Below are 15,578 nucleotides of genomic sequence, written 5' to 3'. Positions count from 1 at the left end.
TAGGATTAGAGGTTGACTATTACAAGGCTTACTATGCTAGGATAATGGCATTGCAGTTCATCCATGGTAGTGCAGCTGAGCAGTATGGTAGAATTTGGGATTATGCTGCTGCTATTAGGAGATACAACCCTGGTAGTTCTGCATTTGTGAGGGTAACAAACATTGAGAGACCCCCAACATTATTCCAGAGGTTTTACTGTTGTCTTCAGCCCTGCAAAGAAGAGTTTGTGCATGGTTGTAGGCACATTTTAGGGGTAGTTGGTTGTCACCTAAGGAGTACTTGGCCTGGAATCTGCTTGGTTGTTGTTGGAAAGGATGGAAACAACAATCTGTTTCCTGTTGCATGGGGTATTGTTGAAGCAGAGAACAAGGAAAGTTGGAAGTGGTTCTTGGAGCTGCTAGTAAAAGACTTGGGATTAGTGACTGAGCACATCACTTGGGTTCATGAAAAGGATGATTTAACTTTTATGTCAGATAGGCAGAAGGTATGCTTCTAACTCAATGAATACAAGTGTTTCTAATACATGTCTAAGTGCTTTTATATCTAATAACATGTCTAAGTGCTGTTATTTGTAATACATGTCTAAGTGCTTTTATTTCTAATACATGTCTAAGTGTCGGGAAATGATACATGTCTAAGTGTCGGGAACGAATACATGTCTAATTGTAGGGAACGGATACATGTATAATTGTCGGGAACGGATACATGTCTAGTTGTCGGGAAAGGATACATGTCTAATTGTCGGGAACGGATACATGTCTAATTACCGGGAACGGATACATGTCTAGTTGTCGGGAAAGGATACATGTCTAATTGTCGGGAACGGATACATGTCTAATTGCTTGGAACGGATACATGTCTAGTTGTCGGGAAAGGATATATGTCTAATTGTCGGGAACGTATACATGTCTAATTGCCGGGAACATGTACATGTCTAAGTGTCGGGAACGGATACATGTCTAAGTGTCGGGAACGGATACATGTCTAATTGTCGGGAACGGATACATGTCATTAACTAACTTGTAATATGAAAACACAAGGACTCTTGGATGCCTTCAAAACAGTGGTACCTAATGCAAAGATTAGGTATTGTTGTAGGCATATGTGGGCCAATTTCAAGCTTGCATTCCCAGGAGAGGCATTTAGGTTATGTTTTTGGAAAGCTGCCAGAGCTTCAACAAAGGTAAACTAAGCAAAAATATTGATGAACTTACCAGGCATGTAGCTCAATTTTGTATTCTAACTCCACTGTAAATATGTTGAATGCATGAATACTTTGATTCACAAATGGAATCCATCAAAATGCTGTCAAAAGATGCATTTACCTACCTAAACAAAATTCCCACAGACAGATGGAGCAGACATGCCTTCTCAACTAAGAGTAAGTCTGCCATGATCCTCAACAATTGCTGTGAATCTTTCAATAATGTAATTAGGGAGGCTAGGTCACAACCTATTCTAAGTATGATGGAGTGGGTAAGGAGGTATGTGATGAAAAGGGCATGCATAAAGAGGGAAGGGATGGAGAACTATGTGGGTAAGGTGATGCCTGCTGCCATGAAGTTGTTGCACTTATCAAAAGAGGGTGCAAAGAACTACTTTGAGACCAAGTCTACTCCCCAATTGTTTGAGGTTAACCATGGAGAAAATCAGTATGTGGTTAACCTTCAAGCAAGGACATGTGGTTGCTATAGGTGGGACTTGACTTGCATCCCTTGCTGTCATGACTTTAGATGCATCATGAGAAACAGAGCTGACCCTGAAGACTATGTGCATAAGGCATACACCAAGGAATCTTTTTTGCTTGCTTATGCCCCTGTTTTCTACCCAATGCCTGGTATGAAACAGTGGGAGAAGACAAAATCCCCACATCCACTACCACCACCATTCAGAAAGATGGCAGGAAGACCCTCTAAGAGGAAGAGAATTAGAGCAGAAGGTGAGGATGATGAACATGTGAATGCTTTGGTTGTCAAAAGGAGGAAGCCCACTAGGTGTGGCAACTGTGGGGATTTTGGCCACAACAAGAAGACTTGCAAGAATGATGCAGCTCCACCACCACCTCCAAAAAAGATGGGAAGGCCTAAAAAGCAAGGTCCTTTTACAAATCCTACACGCACATCAAAGAAGAACCTAACTGATTCTGGTGCATCTGCATCTGCAACCAAGAGAAAGAGCAAGGCTGCACCAGCTAAGGGAAAGAGCAAGGCAGCACCAGCTAAGGGGAGGACCAGGGATGCACAAGGAACTCAGGAACCTGCTTCACAAGTTGATGATTAGTTTTTGTGTGCTATAATGAATGTTCACAACTTGTATTTTGTAGTTAATCCCAAAAACAATTATTCTAAGTATTAAATGCATTAGTAAGTGATATTTCACAACTTTTATGTTAGTGCTAGTATCCGAAACTTATGAAATGCATCAATTTTGTTAAATGTATGGTGACATTTATTTTGTGGAATGAATTTGTGGTGTTTTCACTTGTTAAGTTACTGTGTTGTTCCCCCTTTGTGCCTTCTCCTTTGTTTTGCTAAGTTTTGGCTCATGTTTTGGTGTCCGAGTTCCCGACTTGCTCTAGTTCGGGGGTTTTTTTACCAAGACTTTCTCGAGTCAATATTTTGGTGTCCAAGTTCCCAACTTTCACTAGGCCAAAGTTTTGTTGACCAAGTTCCCGACTTCTACTAGTTCGGAGTTTTGTTGACCAAGTTTATGCCAAGTTGTCAAAATTTATGCCAAGTTATAATTAAGTCATACTTTTGTGTCTAGTACATCCTAATACATTAAGAAATTGAAATCTTACTACTTTAAGAACTTGAAATTAAACCTTCACCTCAAACTAGTCTAACAACCTAATACATTCTAGCTATTACAACACCAACAACAACCGAGACAAGCGCACAGACAACCAATTGGGTGGCAGTCAACCCTGTTTTCACAATAACCTTCACCACCCCTGTGTTCAGCTCTTCAATGTCAGCTACCATCTTGAACTTATCTTCCTCATGCCTGCTGATTTCCCTCTTCAGTAAATCAATTTGGGATTGCAAAATTTTCTTCTCAAGTAGCAATTGGTTGGTAACATCCTTCTGCCAATCAAGGATACCTTCGTCCACCCACTCAAAAAACTTGCATCCTCTTCTTCCAGTTGCATAGTCATAGAACTTGCAGGCTATGAACTTTCTTCCTGGGTTTTCCATTGTCCACGCCTTTAGTGGCCCAGCATAAGGAATTCCATAGTGATAAGTGGTGCGAAAGCTTCGAAGAGATGAATTAGAATGGGAAGACATCTATAATGGGAATCAATTACAAGCAATCAATTTCAACTCATTGCAACAAGAATTCCAAAAGAAGAGAAGAAAAGATAGAAAAAATTTCCTTTGCATCTTGAATTCAGTTGGTTTCCCCGCAATTAACCTGTTGCTTCCCTCCAAAATAAATGCTGTAGATCTTAAAGTATTGTCTAGGTGTTGTTGTTGCTGTTCTTATAAGAGGAAAGCAAAAGGCGCGTGAGTTTGTGGCTTGTTTGCTGCACACGCACAATGGTTTGGAGGGAAAATAGAAGAATTGGCCGGAAAAGGATAATTTTGCGCGGAAAGTTGGAGTAAGGTCCCATTTTTAAAACAATTTCTTTATTCAAGGTACTATTTGACAAAATTAAAAATACAAGGTATTAGCTCACAAACTGAGGCAAAAACAAGGTACTTTTTGACAATTTTGCCTAAGATTTATGGAGAAACAGAGGACACAAAATACAAACCCTAATATCTCCATTAGAGATCTGAGCAGTTCTTGAGAAATTCCAACCTTTTAGTTCGGGGTGTAGAATTCAGAGGTGTTGCGTTAACCTTGGGGGGCATTCGTCACTATGAGCCTGCACCGGTAGGGTGGCGAAATTCGCTTCTAAGGCAGTGGCCTCCATACCACGATGCAACGCTATTCTTATGAGATCTACAATCAAGTAATATCATCTCCTTGTCTATTATTATTTCTGGAATCAACAATTACTTTTCCTACAATTTAGAAGCGAATTTATTTATTGTTGATTCTTAACTTGTGCCGATGATAAAACTTGGTTCGGGAATGGAAGAAATATAATTGTTACGCAAGTCACATGTTCAATTTAGCCTAATTAACGTGGCATTTGGACTTTGGGTTTGTCATTGAGGAGCGTATATTTTGCGGATTTACTGCATCTTTGGTTCGGGTTGTGTATTTGGGAATCACATTTATTGATTTAATGAATGAATTAATACTGCACATTGAATCATAGAGAATGAAGTTTAAGGTACACGCGTATTACAGTGTTTGGGTGCTCATCAAATTGAGAGATTATATTCTGGGTGAAATATATGAATCAAGGTTCCATATTACAGAGTAAAATACTAGATTTATAGTTTTAACCATCTACATTTATTTGTTGGGTATTTGTTGGTCAAACAACTTGATTATGGAAACCTGATTTTGTGAAGAGAAAAAATTCCAACATCGTCAAATTAAAGGACATTTAATTTCCTATTCCTTCCTTGATACTAAAGGAGGTAATGATAATATTTGGTCGTTACTAGGCTCGCAAATCAAGATAAGACTATTTGGGAGAAGAATTTGGCCAAAATAAGGCGTGAGGTTTGGAAGTCAGTTAACACCACGACATGTGTGTGGCATGGTGTTCTCTTCACAATATTATCTTGGCTATTTTCTGGTGTGTCGTTGCAGACCGCTATTAGCAGTTGACATGGATGATAAGTGCTAGTGCAAATCTGGAACATTACCGGGTTTTAGCAGTCTATCCGGTGGGCAGAAAGTTGTACTTGGTGTCCGAGACAACCTTGGATGAAGCCAATGGTTTACAGTTGAGGCGAGATATATTCTCTCGTAGGGGTGATCAATTTTTCATATGGAAATCTTGTCGAGCACGACGTTCGGTAAAGAGGAAAGTTCTTTTCAATTTATTTATTGTCTAACTCTGCTATTGTGTGGGGGTCGAAAAAGCGCGAGGCTAATGCGTGACCTTGTCCCTCGTGGGTGTGACGATTCTTTTTTATTCAATCAAGTGTAGTTGGATTTCCTGTGAGTATACACCCAATTGACTAGTAATATAGGAGTCGCCATTCAGTTTTTAACGACAATGAGAAAAACTGACAAAACCCGGTTATCGTGACATAAAGGGAGTGCAATTATGTTTGACCACGACGGCCGTAGGTTCCCTTGTGATCCCTGGTGTGGGGATCTCTCAATATACACCCGCAAGGTAGAGATTGAGGGTTCGGGGGACTGTAACTACCAAGAGGAGTACTTCGCTCGTCGATAACTCCAGAGGCAGGATATCCTTACTAGCTCAGCATAAATAATTGAAGGGACATGCGTTAACTATTAAACTAATCTGAATTGATTTTAGCAATATGCAACATATAATACTAATTCGATCGTGGTTATCTGATTTAAATAGCATTAAGGGACCTAGCATGATAATCCGATTTCCCAAAAATATTATATTTGTTAGGCGTGATAGAACAATCAGATTAGGTTAGTTTAACAGTTCATAAAAAGGGCGAGAAAAGCAGTTAAATCATCGAAAAGGGACACATTACGACGCACCCTTGAGAGGTGCGTCACGGTTCTCAGAAAACTAACCACTTTGACTTTGCTATTTCTCCTTTTTATTTAACGAATCTCAATTATGGGACAGGATACGTTCTGTTCGATTTATGGATCGATTGCGACAGAACGCGTGAACAGTTTCGCAGCGAGAGGCTTAGGCTAAGGGTTGGAGTCAATACTCAGAATATAATTATGTGTTGTTGTTGTCCTTTCACGTCGAACTTAGGGGTCTATTTATAGGAAAAAGTGGCGTAGAAAGATAGTTTTTCAGGAATTTGAATACAAAACGGATTAGGAAAAGAATCAATCCCAGGTACTTTCGGCGCCCAGCTCTGGGCGCTGGAATTTTCGGCGCCCAGGGCTGGGCGTTAAAAATAGGGTCTGGCAGAATTCTTTGGTCAGATTCGGATTCCTGAAATCCGTAGAGTTTGAGACTTAATCGAGTCTTTTAGCGCGTATCAATTTTATGACGGAATGCGTCTGGGCCCGTTACGAACTCTAGGCTCGTTAGGATTTTAATTAATACGTAACTCTTATTTCCGAATCATATTAGGAATAGGATTCTCGCAGTTTTCTATCTAATTTAGGATTTATGTTGGAATGCAACACCTAATTCTGACAGGTTTCTATCCTTTATGATTTACCACTTTTAGAAGCTACCTCTTACGGCAGTTACTATTTTTAGCAGGTTTCCATAAATAGCAGGTTTCGGGTGAAATAAAATGGGGAATTGAGATTCGTTTATTTTATAGGAGATGCGTTGTCAAGTGGAGATTTACGTTTTCATCATCGAACCTTTCCCTTGCGGGAACGGGGACAAAAGTAGGTGTCTACAGTTAGCCCCCACTTTGACTGAGTCTTGGAGTAAGATGATGGTCAAAGTATTAGACGGAGTGCGTCACACAAGCCATGGTGTATGTGACCTGTTTTGCGAGGGTCTCACGAGCCCCCGAGTGATAACATTTGACTTAAGGGTCATCACTTGAAGTGTTGACATATCCCTCACGTGTCATTGGGATTTGTCAACTGATAGTATAGAAACTTCCTCACTTTGTCATTGGAAGGATCTAAAGGTGCGTAGAAACTCCCTCACTTTGTCATTGGGAGTAACTACAGATGTTTTCGAAATTAAAGCTGTAAAGTGTAATTGGGCCTGGCCAAGCCCAATCACGAGGTAAAACGTTTTTAAAGATTCTCATTTTCAGGGCTAGCTAAACGAGAAAACCCCCTTGTTTTTATAGGACGTAAAACGAAGGAAAATCCAACACATCGTTCTTTTTTGGAAAAACGGAAAACCAATCCTTTAATTTTTGGAAAAAGGGAAAACCAATCCTTTAATTTTTGGAAAAAGGGAAAACCAATCCTTTAATTTTTGGAAAAAGGGAAAACCAATCCTTTAATTTTTGGAAAAAGGGAAAACCGAAAAAAGTTATCGCTGCAGCGACTAAGGACCTGCGCGGTTAGTGACGCAGACCCCGCCCGCTGAAGGTGGGCGAGCCTGTCCGCTGAGGGTGGACTCCCCGTCCGATAGAAGTGGACGAATCTGTTTTTTGAAAATAAGGACCTACGCGGTTTGTGACGTAGACCCCGCCGGCTGAAGATGGCGAACCTGTCCGCTGAGGGTGGACGCCCCGTCCGATAGAAGTGGACGAATCTGTTTTGAAATTTTTTTTGTTTTTTTTTTGAAAATAAGGACCTACGTGGTTTGCGCCGTAGATCCCGCCGGCTGAAGATGGCGAGCCTATTTTAAATTTGAAGACTTTATTTTTCGAAAACTGAGGACCTGCGCGGCTAGTAACGCAGACCCCGCCCGTTGAGGGTGGGCGAGCCCTGTCCGCTGAGGGTGGACGTCCCTGAATTCGCTTTCTTTTCGATTTGGGAACTCGCGCGGTTTGTGACGCGATCTTGCCGACTGAAGATGGGCAAGTTCCTATTTCTTTGGTTCTTTGTGATTTCTTTTGAGAATTTCTTTTATTTATTCTTGCAGGAGCGAATTCTTTCGAGGGATGCTCGGATTTAGTTGCAACCTGAATGTGGGTTGACAACATGCTTAGACGGACCATTGTCTTGTGGTCATCATCCTTTATGGTTTTGAGTTAGTCCTTACGGCTCAATTTTGCCACTACCTGGGTCCTTGATTAGGGGACTATGTATAGGTATCAACGGCGACCTTTGTCTTGAGGTCGTAAACCGGTTTATTTTTTATTTTTTGAGACATCCAAACACGGGACTTCGTATAGCGTAGTTTGGGAATATTGTTTTTAACTTTGTATACTCTATATTTTCTTTCGAGCCCCCAAGCACTCGTGCTTGACGGTCATTTCTTGTCAAAGAGGTTCCTTGGAGATACGTATTCTATAACGTCCTTGATCGTGTTTGGGATTGTGCTCGTAAGTGCGAGCGATCTTTGTAGTGGTGCGCTACTCTTAACAAAGCCGTGAGGTGCGACTTTCAGTAAAGAAATCGGCAACTTTCAAGTCAAATGAATATGGCAGGGCCTTATAGAAGTCAGAAAGGGTCTGGGATCATTTTCGGCGCCCAAGCCTGGGCGTTAAAGATTTCGGCGCCCAGCGCTGGGCGCCGAAAATAATTTCTGGCGAGGTTTCATAGTTGGCCTCTTGTTCATTCGCTTATTTCACTTGGAAGTTCTATGTGTTCTCTCTTCTTTTATTTTTTTTTCTTTGTTTTTAGAACGTGATGATTTTCTTGAGAAGTCGTAGCCGATTGGTGGACTACGGTGCTTGTTGCTTTGGGGCGATTATTTTAAGGAACTGTTGCTCTTAAGGCGTACAGTTATTGCGATAGTTGGGCGAGTCTATATGGCCCGAGGAACATACCTTGAGGTGTAAGACTTTGATCGCTCTTATATTTTTTGAACGCGTTCGTGAATGATGATATGTATGTGCGAACGAGCGTTCATAGAATGGTCGTTGTGTGCGGTCCATTAATCAGTTTGCTTGAATCATTTTTTTTTGAGCAATGACTGATTTTGAATAGTTTGCTTAGAAGCTTGATAGGGGTCAGGTCCATTCATGAAGTGGGCTCAAACATCGTGCTCTTTCGATTGTTCAAACATTTGCTTCGAGATTTTTTATTTTGTTATGGTTGTTTCGTAGCTTGGAGCCCCCAAGTATGCATGTTGGGATGCTTCCTTTTGGCGTACGATTTTGTAGGTTCTTTCGAGAAAGATGCCTTGGGGTTTCGCTCGTGTAAGTGCGAGCTATCCCTTCCGTGGTAGGTAATGTTTTGCTACCTTTAATCCTTAATGTAGAAGTCGTGTGGCTTGCATTTGGGCGATAAGTAGTCTTTGCCTCTTACTCTTGGTCGTGCTTGCATTAGTGCAATGTGCCTTACCCTTTTTTAGATTTGTACTGTGGGATTATGGTGCAACGCAGGCTTGTGTGGCCTAACGGCGTGTCTTAGAACATTCCTCTAAGTGTTGGGATATCATTATTTGGAGTACTTCATCTTGCTGAATCGTTCAGGTGCTCGAACAAGTGTAGCACCTTCTGCGTGGGTTTGCACGGCTAATTACTTCGTTTGATGCGATGATTCATAGGTGTTTCTTTCTTATTTTTGTATCTGGGCAAAGCTTGGCTAGAAGAAAGATTCAGCGCCCAGGCTGGGGCGTTAAAGATATCGGCGCCCAGCTCTGGGCGTTGAAATTGATTTCTGGGTATATTTTGATGATTTTTTTTCTTTCGCTTTTGCTTTGGGACGAGGTAGACTGTGTAACGGGCGCTTGTAGGGCGAGCGTTATGTGCAGTAGCTTGATCGGAGTTTTGGTGACTCGCGATTTTCAGTTACCCTTGTTAGTGGGGTGACTTTATATACTCTAAGTAATGCTTAGAATTTGGGAGGGGTTGCAGCCATTCTAAGGTTCGTTTTACATGACTAAAGCTTAGGGTTGTGCCCCCATGATGTATGTATAGTATTAGCGTCGAGAATTTGCGATAAAATCGTCATTTCGAGCATTTTTAGAGTGTTTTTCTCAAGCCCCCAATTTTAGCTACGGGATTGGCTTGGTGCTATAATGCTTTGCATACGTTTTTATGCATTCATGGTGACACGGATCATGAATAATTTGAACCAGACTCGTTTAGTGCGAGGTATGTTCGAGTAGTGATTTTGCTACTTCTCTTGTAAATGTCGTATTGTGCGACATTGCCATGGTCAAGGTAGTCACATGTTGAAGTGTGCCTTGACCAAAAGCTAGGGGCCTTTCTTTACCCATAATCGTATTTAGAAATCTTTTGACTCACTTGCAACATTGAGATAAACGCGTACTTAGCTTAAACCAACGACACTTTATTATGTTCGAGGAAGTCTTTGAAAATCATTTGAAAATTATTTAAAATCCGAGTCCTACTGTGTACAATCCGAGGTGTCCTAAGTAGGTTGACTTATAGAAGGGTTCATACAGGATTACATGAGTGAATCAAAATACTGTTACGATTTTTGGAATGCTGTCTAAGGATTTGCTGGAAGCCAGGGTGCAGGCGTCAAGATATTACTTGTGCCCGTTTGGCATATGCTTTAGGCTTTTAGGGCCATCTTTTCCAGAATTGCGGGAATATAAACCGTTTTCAAATGGACTTAGATTTACTTGGTGTATGTCCGTACAAAAGGTCAAGGTATACCTAGTTCTCTCCCTAGCTCTTTCATTTCAATTTTTAGCCCCCAGTTGCTATCATGTCTTCCCATTAATGATGCTTTTAGATTTCGATTTTAGATGCCCGTGTCATATGTCTGAGTAGGGTGAGCCTTGGTTAAGTGCCAAGTCCTATTGACAATGTCTGTGTTTTTTTCAAAGGGGATTCGCAAGCATTTGAATTACCATGAACGGGTGCCCTGAGTTCGAAGGAACGATGGGGCAATGCCCTAGAACAATCCTCTTTATTGCAAGCTTACTTCCCTTACTACTTGTTGGCGATCATGACTGTGTCTAGTGGTGAAAGAAGGTCTTTAAGCGAACGACTATGTCTAGTGGTGAAAGAAAGTCTTTAAGTGAGTTAGTTCGCTTTAGGGAGGGTCAAGTCGAGTACTTTAGAGGTCATGGACGCTTGCGTTAGCCCCCATTCAATTGAGGCAGAGTGATCTTTTGAGTCTTGGCTAAGTGCCTAGGAGTGTGAGTGCTCCTTCTGGCAAGGGTACGTGCCCTTATTATTTTTCGATGTGTGCTCATTAATTTTGGCATCTTTATGACTTGGATTCTTCTTTTGACTTAAGTTTTTTCTTTCGACTTGGATTGCAAGTAATTAAATTTCAATAAGGGACTTCTATTTTTATATTCTTGTTTTTCTATAGGCTTTAATATTTTTGCAAATCGGTTGGACCGAATCATGGATTGCCTACGTATCCGCCTTAAATAGATTTAATTTGGAATCAGGTCTTGCGTAGTTCTTAGCCTAGAAAATGGTTTTTTTAGAATGCCGAATTCGATAAGTATGTTCTGAGATGGGAACATATTATTTGAAACGGTAGAATAAGTGAAGTTTATTATTATTTAAATCTGCTGCCTTGCCGTAAGCCAAAAAATTTGTTTTATATTTTTTGATTGAGTACGTATATTTTCTTTTCATGTGTTTTTTGGTACGTATACCTGAATACGTGTTGTACCCCTCCAAGTGTTCGTTATTTTTCCGTGCATGTGCGGATAAAATGACGAGCACTTCTGGACAATATTTGGCAAGCAGAGAGATTCAGCGCCCAGGCTGGGGCGCTAAAGATTTCGGCGCCCAGCTGTGGGCGCTGAAAATTATTTATTGGCGGATCTTTTTTGGTGCGCTAAATGCTTCTCTTTCTTTTTAGGTGAACTTTTAAACGCGTTTTGCAAAGTTTGCTTTTTTTTTTATTTATTTTTCATTTTTGTTTTGTACTTTTCATTTGTCTTCTTTTTTTTTACTCGTGACTCAAGACGGTTTGAAAAATGGGTTGAATGAGATAGGATAATTTGTATAGGTATTGGTCAAGCATGAGGATTATATCTGCTAGGACTCACAATTTGCAGCCTCAAGCTAGTGTCATGAGTTTAAATTAACCAAGGTCAATGAGTAGCATGGGGACGGCTCAAGGGTATGTCAACAGGATGTAAGTTATATGGTTATTATGCTAATGGTGGTGTAAGAGCAGGTTTGGTCTTTGGAAATGATGGGCATGACGCACGCGTCAATGGCCGTGCGTGGTTTGCGGTTGATAACAAGTTCAAAAACAAGAGTTGAGGTAATGGTTTCTTGGGTTATGGCAATGAGAACATGGATGGGTTAAATGAGCTGAACAGGGACCCCAGAGCGATGGCGGTTAAGAGCATAAGGATTGGAAAGGGTAGACATCGTAGAATATTATGATTTGGATTGGTTGACTCAATTCTTTTCCTTCGTTTACTTGGGTAGATTTCGCACTTTGGGAGGTACGGGCTAAGTATTTCATGGCTCTTTTCGCTCTCCCTTTTATCTTTCTCTTTTTTTCTTTTTGCTTGGGATTTCTCCCCAACATAAATCCTTCAATCAATTTTTTGTTTGGGCTAAAAGGTAGATGGTTGTGGTCTTTGAGTCACGAGGCGAGACAGAGTGAGCCTCGTTTGGTAGGCCTATAGTGGACCTTTAATTTTAGTAGGCCTCGGGTGGACCTTTAATTTTAGTTGGCCTAGGGTGGACCTTTAATTTTGTCTTACTTTGCAAGCGTATTTAGTCGTTTCTTAAAATGTGCAAATAACGTAGATTAAAAATGTTGTTTTTACCTTATTGAAATTTAACGAAAGAATTACATCGAAAATAATTTTTTTGTTTCTTTTCAGACTCCAGTTTCTGGGATTTAATTGGAAGTTGCGATTTAGACTCGAACTTTCATTAATCTTTCTGATTATAACGCGTGTATGAATACAAGGAGGTGGCCTAGACTCAAAATAATGACATGGCGTAAGCTTATAATACTTGACCAAGCGACTCTCAGAATTAGGCTAATTGGACCATAACTTACGTTGGTTGACACTTTAGATTTTAACCCTTGGGTGTTCATTTGTCATGCGCCATTTTGCTTAATGTTGGCAAGGTAGTTAATTGGGGAGATCGAATTTTTATTTTTGCGAGACTAGAATCATTAGTGCGGCTTCCCTCTTAGCGTGTATTGCTTTACCCCAATGGCAGCCTTACAGCATGCCGATTTGGGTATTTCATGGTTGGTCATGCTGCATTCATGGAAAATCTTTTAGTCCGTACTTAGTAGTATTTCAAGGAGCGAGTGACTCGAGAGGACTATGATAGTCGTGACCCAATGTGATTATAAGCCTTGGGGCCATTAATTTTTTTCTTTGCCAATGGTATTAACACCTTAGGTTCACTTTGGGGGTTGTGCGACTATGGGGGAATGATTTCCAGAATGTGACCGTTTCCATTTTGCAAATACATAACATATTCTTTTTATTGGTGAGGGAGAGTATTGAGTCCGTAGACTCTTAGCAAGGGATGACAATTACATATGGGTGCTTATTGATTTAAATGTTAGGAAGGAAGACTCAATATGGTTTAACCTTTTAACTTGCAGAACGACACCAAGCATTAGGACCGATTCTATGGATAAGACAACCAAGACTTAGGATTTAGATTGTACTTTGGCATAGCCTAGTTTAGACTCGGATTTACTTTTTATTTGAACATTTATTTTTTGAAGACTTTATTCGAACACCATTGTTTTTGAATTCTTTGCCCATGTGACATTCAAGGTCGTTTAATTAGCATGCTCGGTTTTGGTGCCGAGCATTGTCGTCGTAGGAGGCCTAACAACGATACAAAGAGTTATTTTATTTTTCACAAGTCGCTTTTTAGAATCGAGTGCCTTTCATATGCCCTCGCAGCAATTTTTTTCAAAAAGTTTTTTTTTTTTTTTTGCTACGTATATTTTTTATACGCGGGCACCGAGGCTGCTGTGCCTGACCAAAAGGCCAGGCAGCAACTTCAGCGCCCAGCAGTGGGCGTGAGAAATTTCGGCGCCCAGCCAGGGGCGTTGAAAATGCGTCCCTGGCTGGTTCTCGTTTTCAGTTTTCCTCTACTTTTGTTTTTTGCGACTTTAAATTTGCGTGCTTGCCTCATAACGTCCTTTACGCGTTGTGCAGCGTTTGTGGGATTCGTTACGGCCATCCCGAGCGTCGCTTATTTTTGTGGCGATCATTCGGGTTTGCGGAACACGTGTTTCGGTATAACTCTTTGGCAAATTAGTCTATGAATGTTTGGGCAATTTTTAAGGTCGTTGGTTTTCTAGGATAGTTTGTCACACACAATCACATATTTCGCTACACATAACTACATTACAAACATGGATTTGAAAATTAAACATGTCACGTAGTTTATGATAGGCTTCTATGGGTAGTTTATTTGCGCCTGGCTTGGTACCGCTTCTATCGTAGATCCAACACATGCCCCGGTCGAGGTAGTGTCTTCAACAGACGAATTTCGCTCAAGAGGCCAACCCGCAAGTGCAAGCCAAGGGGGCATGCAGGCGAGAGGGACCTAATGAGCGAGCGATTGGGTTCGGGATAGGTGTACTACCTGCACAAGTACTGAGTGGGAAACATGCGCGGGGTAGGATCGTTTCACCCTTCGGCTATTTTGATTACCTACAAGCACGAGTATTTCCTTCACTATCCCCAGTGGAGTCGCCACTGTGAGGGGGTCGAAAAAGCGCGAGGCTAATGCGTGACCTTGTCCCTCGTGGGTGTGACGATTCTTTTTTATTCAATCAAGTGTAGTTGGATTTCCTGTGAGTATACACCCAATTGACTAGTAATATAGGAGTCGCCATTCAGTTTTTAACGACAATGAGAAAAACTGACAAAACCCGGTTATCGTGACATAAAGGGAGTGCAATTATGTTTGACCACGACGGCCGTAGGTTCCCTTGTGATCCCTGGTGTGGGGATCTCTCAATATACACCCGCAAGGTAGAGAATGAGGGTTCGGGGGACTGTAACTACCGAGAGGAGTACTTCGCTCGTCGATAACTCCAGAGGCAGGATATCCTTACTAGCTCAGCATAAATAATTGAAGGGACATGCGTTAACTATTAAACTAATCTGAATTGATTTTAGCAATATGCAACATATAATACTAATTCGATTGTGGTTATCTGATTTAAATAGCATTAAGGGACCTAGCATGATAATCCGATTTCCCAAAAATATTATATTTGTTAGGCGTGATAGAACAATCAGATTAGGTTAGTTTAACAGTTCATAAAAAGGGCGAGGAAAGCAGTTAATTCATCGAAAAGGGACACATTACGACGCACCCTTGAGAGGTGCGTCACGGTTCTCAGAAAACTAACCACTTTGACTTTGCTATTTCTCCTTTTTATTTAACGAATCTCAATTATGGGACAGGATACGTTCTGTTCGATTTATGGATCGATTGCGACAGAACGCGTGAACAGTTTCGCAGCGAGAGGCTTAGGCTAAGGGTTGGAGTCAATACTCAGAATATAATTATGTGTTGTTGTTGTCCTTTCACGTCGAACTTAGGGGTCTATTTATAGGAAAAAAATGGCGTAGAAAGATAGTTTTTCAGGAATTTGAATACGAAACGGATTAGGAAAAAATCCGTCCCAGGTACTTTCGGCGCCCAGCTCTGGGCGCTGGAATTTTCGGCGCCCAGGGCTGGGCGTTAAAAATAGGGTCTGGCAGAATTCTTTGGTCAGATTCGGATTCCTGAAATCCGTAGAGTTTGAGACTTAATCGAGTCTTTTAGCGCGTATCAATTTTATGACGGAATGCGTCTGGGCCCGTTACGAACTCTAGGCTCGTTAGGATTTTAATTAATACGTAACTCTTATTTCCGAATCATATTAGGAATAGGATTCTCGCAGTTTTCTATCTAATTTAGGATTTATGTTGGAATGCAACACCTAATTCTGACAGGTTTCTATCCTTTATGATTTACCACTTTTAGAAGCTACCTCTTACGGCAGTTACTATTTTTAGCAGGTTTCC

At 41.0% G+C, this 15,578-nt stretch overlaps 1 protein-coding gene across 1 annotated transcript; it reads left to right on the top strand.

Annotated features, from left to right (window-relative positions):
• Positions 1-1,288: 1,288 nt before the first annotated feature.
• Positions 1,289-2,281, top strand: LOC130464302 (uncharacterized). The gene has a single exon (XM_056833811.1). The coding sequence runs from the start codon at positions 1,289-1,291 to the stop codon at positions 2,279-2,281; it is 993 nt and encodes a 330-aa protein (XP_056689789.1).
• The last annotated feature ends 13,297 nt before the right edge of the window (positions 2,282-15,578 follow it).

Source organism: Spinacia oleracea, chromosome 1 (assembly GCF_020520425.1).
Source record: "Spinacia oleracea cultivar Varoflay chromosome 1, BTI_SOV_V1, whole genome shotgun sequence".
Classification (NCBI taxonomy): Eukaryota; Viridiplantae; Streptophyta; class Magnoliopsida; order Caryophyllales; family Amaranthaceae; genus Spinacia; species Spinacia oleracea.
This window is presented reverse-complemented; position numbering and strand designations above follow the sequence as displayed.